This window comes from Mesitornis unicolor, unplaced genomic scaffold (genome assembly GCF_000695765.1).
Source record: "Mesitornis unicolor isolate BGI_N332 unplaced genomic scaffold, ASM69576v1 scaffold179, whole genome shotgun sequence".
NCBI lineage: Eukaryota > Metazoa > Chordata > Aves > Mesitornithiformes > Mesitornithidae > Mesitornis > Mesitornis unicolor.
In genome coordinates, this window is record NW_010208998.1 from 47,361 (window position 1) to 58,087 (window position 10,727).

The 10,727-nt window shown below is 38.7% G+C and overlaps 2 protein-coding genes across 2 annotated transcripts in view; one reads left to right on the forward strand and one right to left on the reverse strand.

Moving 5' to 3' along the window:
- LOC104547124 (synapsin-2-like) overlaps positions 1 to 10,727 on the forward strand; it is a 115,885-nt gene that overhangs the window by 36,427 nt on the left and 68,731 nt on the right. The gene's annotated exons all lie outside the window — the stretch shown is intronic.
- Positions 1,980 to 10,727, reverse strand: part of TIMP4 (TIMP metallopeptidase inhibitor 4) — a 22,330-nt gene continuing 13,582 nt past the window's right edge. The window contains exons 2-5 of the mRNA XM_010192701.1: positions 9,076 to 9,173; positions 3,660 to 3,774; positions 2,877 to 3,001; positions 1,980 to 2,736 (exon numbers count right to left, since the gene is read on the reverse strand). Of these exons, the coding sequence (XP_010191003.1) occupies positions 2,539 to 2,736; positions 2,877 to 3,001; positions 3,660 to 3,774; positions 9,076 to 9,173 (536 nt within the window). The 3' untranslated portion in view covers positions 1,980 to 2,538. The remainder of the gene's footprint in view (positions 2,737 to 2,876; positions 3,002 to 3,659; positions 3,775 to 9,075; positions 9,174 to 10,727) is intronic.

Genomic DNA, 10,727 nt, shown 5'->3' on the forward strand with positions numbered 1-10,727 from the left:
TTGAGTTAAAAAGCAGAAAATGTCTGTTTGCTGCAGAGTGCTATTCAAAAGACACCATCACATCAAAATGGATTTGGAAACAAATGCTGCACTTTACATCCTTAGAATATTAACGAGCCATGTGCTTGATTCAGACTTTGTATGGTTATTAAGCTCTCACAGGCTTGTCTAGGAATTGTTTTGATTTGACATGAGAAAATAAGGCCTGTTTTTTAAGTCCTTCTGTAAATTAGTAATATAAATGCACAGCACTGACAGTAAATAGCACTGTCAATATTGTCTCTGCAATATCAGTTCCTTCTTGGAAGTAGTGTAGCCTTTTCATTTCATTTATGTAAGTAGCCCTATGGTCCAAATTAGCATTAGGTAATTTTTTGTTTGTCCTTAGCAAAGCAGAAAATGATCTAGGCTTTACATTTGACAGCACAATATCAAAATATCTTGGTGTTTTAATGTAAACTGTAAATTAAAACCTCCAAACTGATTTACAGTAAATAAAACCTGAAATATTGACTATTAAGGGACATATATTCCTCCAAGGAATAAGGGTGTGCTAGCCTGTTGGCCTTGCACCCTTTGCACTTCATTGGAACTGTGTAAGTTTTGCCACGAGAAAAGTAAATAAGAATACTTATTCTCATGAGTGTTTTCAAATCTGCTGTTGTCTGTCCTTTAAATACGGATTCATGCTATTGTCAAGATAAACATTAGAAACATGAACAGAATATGTGACAAAAATGATTTATATAGTTTCTTTGCAAGTTTACATTATATATCCAGTACAGCATATCTTAGGATGTAACAGGATACATGGGACGTGCTGAATTTTATGTCCAAACTACCATTTACACTGACTTGAATGGAGTTAGAGATGCCTGCTCTCCTGAAGATGTGCACATCTTTGCAAGTGTAAGTCCCGATGGTTTTGTAAGGGCTCTAGAGCAAGCAGACTGAAGGAAGTGTTTGGAAACTGGACCCTCAAGTGGCCACCCAGCGGCAGCTCTGGTTCTTCATGAGCTCCAGTGCTGGAACCCTCACAGCATGGGCAGCAGAAATGGGTCTGGGGTTTGGTGAAACCTTTGAATGGACCCAATCTAACCAAATGAGGACAGAACTGTCTAAATCTGTGCCTGTTCTAAATTCTCCTGTGGGGAATACATGACAGTAATTTCTAGCCAGAATTGGAATGAAAGGAAAGAAAACCAATGGAGAAAATTGTAGTCGAATACGTCAGAAATGGCAGTTATTACAGATTCGTATCCTGCACAATGGTTCTCATCCAGTTTCTAGAATTCAAGCAGTTGGACTGTCTGAACTTTGGCATTTAATAATTTCTTAAGTTTTTCCACTGTGAATTGAGTTTCCTTTGTAAACTTAAATATGTATGAGATTAGTTACTATCGACAGTAATCGATTCATAAAAGATAAGACTAAAAAACTACGAGGCAAAATATGTTGTAACACTTCTCTAGTACAAGTTCATGAGTTACCAAATTCATTGTGACAGAGTATGATGGGTAGTCATGAATGAAAAGTCGTTAATGTAAATTCAAACTGTTAAATATGGTCCAATATTTGAGAGCTTTTTAGAAATCACTTGCAGTGCAAGCTGTCGAATATCTATTGCAGGTATTTTTACAGGAGTTTCTAAAGCCAAGGCTTTTAACAGAGCTGAAATACAAAGACGTAGTCACAGATTTAGAGAGGCGTTATCAAGTACTACAGCTGCCGTGATGATGGAGGTGGTTTCTGTAAATATAAGCAGTTTTAACCTGTCATTATTTGGGTTGGTTCCGTAAAATGCTGAAGCATTAGAACATCTGGCTTTTCTTTCAGCAAGGTCTAGCTAGTCCATAGGAGTATTGAACTGGGTAAGAGGATTTTGATTATCAAAGCTGTTTTTTAACTTAGTTATCAACAAAAGTTACAACTCTGTAGATAAAGAAAGCTAAGACGTAAGTGACATATAGGATATGAAGCACAGATTGCTTAATCACAGAAGTGTTCAACTTGTTTCAACAGATAAGGAGAAGCAGGGATTTTTGAAACTTTTTTATAGCACATTGTTATAATACTTTACATATACACTGTACAATAGTTCTTTTGTATCAGAAGACTTTCATACAGGAAAAAAAAATAGTTCTATAAAACATTCCATAGTTCATCAGAAAGATCTGGGATAGAACATGGGGCTCTCAATCTGTAGGTTAACAGAAATAGGGGAGAAAATTCTGGCAATTCTTTTGTTCTTGTACATTCGTATTGGTAACAGGGAACCTGGTTATGCCTCAGAGGACACAGAGGAGCATTCGCAGCTTGAGCCTCTCTGCACAAAGCATAACTTTACAGAGGAGCTCCCTCCAGGAGATTTGTTCCTCATCTCGCGTGAGTGCCAATTCCACGGGCTCGTACTTTAGCTGTACAGGACAATTTGTGTTTGTTTCTAAGCAACAGATACATTAGACAGTGGCAGTTCAAAGCTGTGAGCGTGCAATGTTTGATGGAATCAACTCCGAGGCTTTTTAGGAAGTGATCGTTTTAAGGTTCGCTGATATCGATAAACTCTTTCTCTGGGGGAGGACCACCTCGGTACCAGCTGCAAGTGCCATCGCTTCTCTTGATACAGGCATAGTGCTTGGCTTGGTGCCCGTACAGCTTTCGTTCTATCAGCCAGTCTGTCCACAGGCACTCGTTTGGTGTCGTGATTGAACAGGGCACCATGTAGCAGGTAGTGATCTGAACGTGAAATAGTACAGCAGTTCAGTATATTGCAGGGCTCTTTAAAATGCTTGTTATTCTCAAACAACATAAAATATACGGTGCATAAAAAAAACCAATGGGCTCCCCCATTAGGCAGTGTTTGGTTCTATACTTACTTTGCAGCCACAGCCCATTTGATATCTCTGGTTAAGACTCTTCTTTTGAGACAAGGATAGATTATCCCATGGTTCAATGTAGTTGCATAAATGGATGAGGACTTTGCCATCGCTTAAAATCTGGCCTATAGCACAGAAAATAAGGAAAAATAAGGCGTGCAAATAAAACTGCTTTCTTAATATTGAAATAAATGGCAAGAATACCTGGATTTTTTAACTAATTGCACCAAATTAGTTTCATTTCACACTTTTTTCAGTGAAAGTAATTATAACTGAGAGAACTATTCTGCTGGTTGCATGCTGAATAATTGTAAAAGATATAAGAAGGGTATTTTTTAAAAGGTGCTGATAATCTGCCAGCAAGGGATGGATGCAAATATAGCAGTATGTTAAAGTAGACTTCGTGACTCTGTCGAAAAATCTATAGTTACTCAGAACCCCAAATCTGCATACACAGAGCCATGTGTTGTCTCGTCAAATGTGTGTGCATTTCTGTGAAAATCAGTACTTTTGGTTTAAATCAAACAATAATGGCACGCTTCCTCTGTACTAATTACATAGTTCCTGACTTTGACTTCCTTTGAAACAGCTTTAAGGCCTTCAGGTGAAGGATGGAAAACGTGTAAGATCACAGTATAATTACAGTGTGACACGATTTCGGCATTTCGTTGTGTTAGTATTATTTAGATAGTACATAAATATTTTAATTTTTAACAGCATATTTTTTCAAAGTCAGTCTAAGCAGTTACTTCTGGTTTTGTAGGTACGTTACTTCTGTTTTACCTGTCAGAAGATACTGTTTTTTGTTGTTAGCGTCTAGTTTCACTCCACAGAGTGACGAATCAAAAGGGGTGTAGACGTACTGGACATCCTTGAGCTTTTCAAATCCTTTAAACATCTGAAAATTAGCAGAAACGGGAAGTTAGTAGTAGAAAACAAACATGAAAAAACAGTTGCAAACAACAACTGATAGAAGTGTATGGTGCATCTGTAAAAAAACCTCTGAAGTCTGAGCTTATGAGATAATACTGACAATTAGACCCCTTCTCTACACTAAATGAAATCTGTCCATTATTTTTAGAAGTAAATTAGGTCTTCATTTAAAAAAAATGTTTTAAAATGTGCTTTTTCAGTGTTTTTAATGGATCTTTAAAGCTTTCTCCTCAAGTTATATTCTACTTGCACCTTCCATTCAAGGGGTAATGCAGACATGGCATTCATCTACAACAATGTATTAATATGGGAAATTTTGTCTTGTTCAGTTGAATGTGTATCTTCAAGGACAGGAAACATGCTAAGAAACTGAGCATTGCTCTTCTGTTCTGTCATTAAAGCAAGCTGATTTTCTACATCCAGAATTTTACCCGATGCTGGTGAAAAATGGGAGTTCCTGAGCTGCAGCACCACTTGGTTCAGAACCCAAACCTAGGGAACGTTCAGCTGGGCTGCACCTTCACTGGCGTTTCCAGCTATGAAAATAGTCCTTCAAGTAAGCCGTTAAAAGATCAAAACAACTTTAGTAGTGCCCAAATGTGAGAAGGAACCATAATCAACCTCAGGACGCCTGTCGTCACCTACAATGACACAACCGAAACCCCAGCCTGCGGGGGCCCCGAAGTGACACGGTGCTGTGTGTTGACAGCTGTGGGCAGTCGCAGGGCTCCCAGCTCCCACGGGCAGGCTCTCCCAGTTGCAGCTGATGTCACTGGAAAATGTGTTCGTGTTACTCAAAATTCTCTCGGGAGATTGAAATAGTACAGAGTACTAGAAAAGACACTGTTTTTCTGCAGCTTTATTTGTGGAATTAAAACAAAAGCCAAAGTTGTTGTCATTGGGCTTCTGATCAAAAAAATATTAAATGTGAAGTTGAAGTGTGTGGTAGAAAAAAACAAACATGCCAAACCAAACCAAACCTCTGCAAAGCAGCAGTGAAAATAATAGAAAACATGTATTAAGATGATGAAAATGTGTCAGATTTTATTAGATAGAAGTAGTCTGGTATGTCAGCCCCATATAAAAGTTCCCACAAAGATGGACAAACGAGGATGCAGGAGCAGGCTGTGCATGGGTGCAGAGCCTGGTGGCTGACCCAGCGCTGCCCTGTCCTCCTCCTCCTCCTCCTCCTCGGCAGAGCCATTTGGTCCCTGCCATCTTTGGGACTTGAATCTCCTGCTTCTGCTACCCTTAAATCCACCTTACTCAGCATTCAGGTACTCAACACAGGTGTCGACTACACAGCAACTACCTGAACTGGGCACATATATCCTCTGAGTTCTTTCCATGTTCAGAGACCTTTGATTGGCCTGCACTGTGTAGTAGCGTACAGCATCTGTCTTAATATCTCATCACTTGATCTAAATTAACTTAAGAGACATTATGCAGACAAAACAGATTGATTTAGCTATTAAAAAAAAGAGAGAAATATCCATGGCAGCTTATAATGGAGGTCTGGTTAATATTTAAATGAGCTTGGTGTTTATTTTGTTGGGGTTTGTCTGAAATTACAGTCTGACCTATCTCAGGTTTTGACCTAGATATTTGTTAAAGCATTTCTTAAGATTTTAAACGTCCGTTTAATTCAGTAAAACATGTTTGATCTTCTCAGTCATATTCCCTCATCTCCTGAAGGTGTGGATGATTTTTCTGTAAAGGAATAACATGGCTTGATCTGATTCTGCATTGTGCTGTGCTCCATTTGCACTTGAGGTTCTGATGGGACTTTATGAAGGTAGGAAAAACGAGTGAGAAATTGGGAGAGCTGGGAGATGTGAGCCTGTTGCTGAAGTCTCTATTGATACTGCCCCTGTCCTGAGCTCCATAACTGAGATCAGAACGTGGCTATTGCTTTCAGATTTTAGAATACTTTTTTAAGACTAGCTGTACCACTTTCAGTGTCTCAAGCATGTTCCTCTTATAATAATTACATTCTTCCATCTCTGATTTCTCTAAGCCTTTTCAGCTATATCATGGCTTGTTTTCCTAGCTTTATGTAGTGAATATTATCTAGCTTTCAAACTGCGTGTGTCATTATAAATTATAGATATCGTCGTGTTTAGCTTAAATACCTCCTCTTATTCCCCCTGTGAGGAGACCCCACTGCGTTGTAAAAGATGTCTAATTCTTTCAGCAGGCTTCTATCCATGCAGCTGGTGTGGCAAATACTTAGGGATTTTGCTTATACTAGTTGCACTTGGTAAAATGTTTTAATTTCCTGAATGACAATAACATCTTGGGCCTTACTCTACTACTCTGATAATACAGGACAGTATCATGAAAGCTAATGGCACTGTTTAAATATTTAGGTGGCTCCTCAGGGTAAGTATGATAACCAAGTCAATAATACTGTTACAAAACAACTAATCAATTGCATATAAATCACATATTTTCTTCTCTCTTTAGTATAATGCTGTAAATATTGCAGTAAGAGAAAAAATTAGTCATTGAAAAAAATGCAGGGCTTCTTAACATGTCAACCTATGCATATAAAAGGAATAAAACCATCGTTATTCTTTTTTGTACTTCTGAAAATGAACAACAAACTCATATTTAGTATTTCTGTCCAAAAATACCAATGTTTTACTGCTAAGCCTAATGCACAGGACTTAAAAGAACAGAAATACATTTTTTGTAAGAGGAGCAGCATACAGCAGCCACACTGATGTTGTATGGCAAACAGCCTAGAGCGTAGCATAAAAGAGAGACAGCAGCGTTTTGCTGAATTTAGAATGCAGTAAAATGTCACCTCTACAGGTTCTGTGTTTCTTTTCCAAGAGGGAAGAAGAATTGTTGAGGGAAGTAGGAATATGTGTGTGGCTTAAAAACTACTCACTAAAACTAACACTGAGTTGGTAATCATGTTTTAGCTTGATAGATCTTGCAGCTCAAAAGAGATAAGAGAGTCTGTTCTTACTTTCTGTGCTCTATAACGTGAATTCTTAGCATATCCCTCAGTTCAGGAAGTGTTTATGCACAGGATTATCTAAAAACCTGTTATCACTGTGCCACTGGTCACGAAAACGATGGGTCAGGTTATCATAACTGCAGGCCATCAAATTTACTGTATGAGAAATGGGTTTGTATGCTCTCAAGAGAGGAAAGACTGTAATAGTGAAAAGAGACTATCAGACTGCTGATTCAGATTCTTCTCAATGTTAACATCTGAGGGAAAAGGTAAGAAACAGTGTTATCAAGTCACTGCTCTGGTCAACAAAGTTCATGGTTATTCAGGAAGCTGAGGTGCACACTTGAGGTCACTGCTCCGTGAGGCTCAGTGTGAACACCTCTGGTGGTATCAGTCAGGCTGGCAGTTGAGTCACACTGCTCCACTGAGGTGGCCAAATCTGGCCGATTGTATTCAACTTTGTATTATTTTAATCGATAATTTTACACTTACCAAATGTTTACAAGCATTTACCCTATTTAAAATTCCTTACTCTCTTTACTTTTGTAACTTGATGCAGACTTTATAGTGTTCTCCATAACACTTTTCCCTTAAACTTCTGTTACCTTGGAAGTATTTCTCAGTAATTTTTCAGTATGCACAGTCCTGTTTAATTTTCCCTCATATGCCAACTTTCAGTTACATGTTTGGAATGTAACAGGTTACATCGCTCTGTCAGTTCCTGTACGCAGGGATGGTAAATGGGTTTATTTCCGTGCCCCACTGAATTTTCTAGCCATCCCACAGCAGATTTGCCGGTTACAGGAGCTGCTGTCCGCTCACCCACTCCGTATCGCGGAGGTTTCGAACAAGAATCCTTTTACTGGGTTTGCTGGCGAGGCTGGGCGGGAGCTGGGTCCCCAGGCAGCCGAGCAGCTGCGTGCCAGGGTGTGAGCCCCAGCTCCTGCCGCTTCTTAACCCTCTTCTGGCCAGAAGTGAGAATTGGAAGGGTGGGACTGTGGTGACTGATTTGTCTTTAGTTTAACTTGTATGTAATGACGTAGCACAGCTTTTATTAGAAAATTAATCCTTCTGGTTTGTCCAGGCCTAGCTGACTTGCCTTTTGAAGCTTAGTGGAATTAAAGATCTCTTGCTGGTGCCTGAGTTTTGAATAGGCCTCCACTTAGGAAAATTTGGGAGGAAGTCCAAAGCAGCTCCAAGATATGAATGCATTTCAGAGAGTTCAGTGTGCTGTCACTGAAGAACGGGATTGGAGACTGAAAACAGTAACACGGACTAGACTTGTCATTCTTCTTTTGTCTGCTGAAGGACTGGATTATTTTAACAGCACGTAGCCGTTCACAATGATCTACTTAAGTGTTCCTAATAAATGGAATACTGGAAATTAGTGCAAATAGTACAAAATAATAGTCTCTAGAAAATGAGAAATAAAACCACATAGAAAACTTACAGCAAACAAACCTGATAGATCAACCAACAACAAAAAACCCCAATGCACACTGATACATTTTAAGACTACCTATTTTTTGTGTATCCCAGAAACAGGTATGTCATCCGTTTTTTATCAGTGAGAGTTTGATGGTGACTTGAATGGGATCAGATTATGTCTTCTTGAAGCACTTTAATGAATGTCTCCTTATTGGAGCTGAACAAATAATGGAAAAATCCTCTGGGATTCTGAATGACTGATAATGAATTTTTGGGTGTTCCCACTTTGTGTTTGCCTTCCTAGCCACATTAATACAAATGGAGATTTGTTTATATGAATATCGGGGAAGGACTCCTGTTTTCTGCAAGTGTCCCTGTTCACTTAGAACAAAGGTCCTTGCTGTTTCAGCTGGAAACACTGTCCTCTCTTTATGAGGTTTGCATCATCCCATCAGAGAGCTGCAATATCCTAATGCGACACAGGTGATCAGGTCCACTCCAGAAACGGCAAATGTATTGAACACCATTTGGAGGTTGAAGTACATTATCATAGTCTTCATAAAGCAATTGGGAATAACAAAAATTGTGCCATTCGGAGGTTGAAGTACATTATCATAGTTTTCATAAAGCAATTGGGAATAACAAAAATTGTCATCAAAATAGCAACTCATCAATGTCAGAACAGCTCTGGGGTTTTTTTTTCCTTTTTCTTTAGTCCCTACTTTCATTTATTTTGTGTAGTTCCCCCAGGTCTAACCATGGGGGCAGCTGGAGCCTGTTAAAGCATAAAGCATTTAGGACTAAACTGTAGTAGTCATATACATAGGTTATCAGCATCGAACTTCAAAATAGCTAAGTGATTCCATGTACCTTTATTTGTTTGATTTCATACCGGATCATTTTGTGGGTATCAAGAGGATCATCGCTGGCAGGAACCACCTTTTCGCTGGATATTTTTGCTCGAATCACTGTAATAGAAAAAAAAATATTTAAATGCAAATAAGCATATGCCTAATTTTACGGCAGTGGTAAAAATTATATTGGTGGATTTTAGCATTGTTTTTACACTTCAGCTAGAAGTAGATTTTAAGGCTTGTTACTATAAGAACACTAAATTAACTCTTGAAAATAAAAATATGTGGACTGCTTTTGATAGAAATCTGAATCTCCATGAATCTAGAAATCTGAGTTAAGTTACCACTCAGTTTTGACAAAAACTGTCAACCAAAAGCTTTGGAAGACTTGAGTCCCATAAACTTTGGTAAAACACCCATCATTATAATCAGTGGGTAAAGGAAAGGGACACTTCTGCTGCTGACAGAAGAATTGGTGATCGGTTACAGAGACTTGAAGTTCACACTGTGAAAGACCGTGCCAGGCAAGATTAAAGCATCAATGGTGTGCAAGAAATCAGAAGACAAGAATGGTCTTTCTTTCACTTTTCTGAGACTATAGGTTGTAGCATTTTTCTTACCATGTCATTAGTTGTGTTAACCTCTATGAATTAATTACTCCCTCTTTTGCCACATTTTATTATTTCCTATTCTTTAAACAAGGAAAGGATGAGATTTTATGAAAGAAGAAAGGATTTGTTTGCATGTTTGCTTGAGGCATCTCTTGTGTATACTGTTTAAAATATACCAGGACTATTAAACACTATTAAACAGGATTCTAAGCCATGGTATATGGCCAAAATTTCTCTGGGGCTTTCTACCCTGGCAAGTATTGGGTGTCAGGATGCTCAGGGCTGTGTCTGGCTGAGTTTTGAGTATCTCCAGGGATGGAGATGCTGCAGCCTCCCACAGCCCCTGTTCCAAGCTTCACTGAAAGACAAAAAATCAAGCTGATGCAGAGTAAAATATTTTGGCATCAAAATAATTTCCCCAAAAATCTATTTCTTTGATAGGTTGACCACTAAACATCATATCTAAAGAAAAGGACTAAGAAACCCAGATTGCCATTTTCCTTACAGCCAAATAGAGATCAGTCCCAGCTAATAATGGGCAAGTCTCATTTCCTCACCTATTAGCAGAGCAAACTAAGTGTACTAATCAACATGGTGCAGATGCCTGCAGCTTCAAAGCTTGAGTCTTCTATCTTTTGGCACCACGTTCCCTTCTCCCAAGCCATTTAAACTCTTTTAAAGGAGCATTTTAGAGTTATGGGTTGGACTGGAAAAGTTCTAAGTGTGAGCAGCAGATTCCTCGTTTCAAATGGTAAGTGACAGCATCTCTTTCATCATCAGCAGATGTGTTCCCACAAATTAGCAGTACTTCTGAAGTGCTTTGATCTAATTCCAGATCAAGTGGTGTGCATTGTGTGCACCACGGTGTGGGAAAGGTCAAATTAGAATCATGTTTTGTTTTGCATGGCTTTCCTCTGCATCATTACTTCCTAAACAAATGTTTTCTCATTAAAGAGCTTGTTCAATATAGAAGGTGAGGGATGAGGCAGCAGTTTGGAGCTAGCTCCATTATTTTCTTAATACCATAACATGGCTTATATGTAGGAAGTCTTTCCCT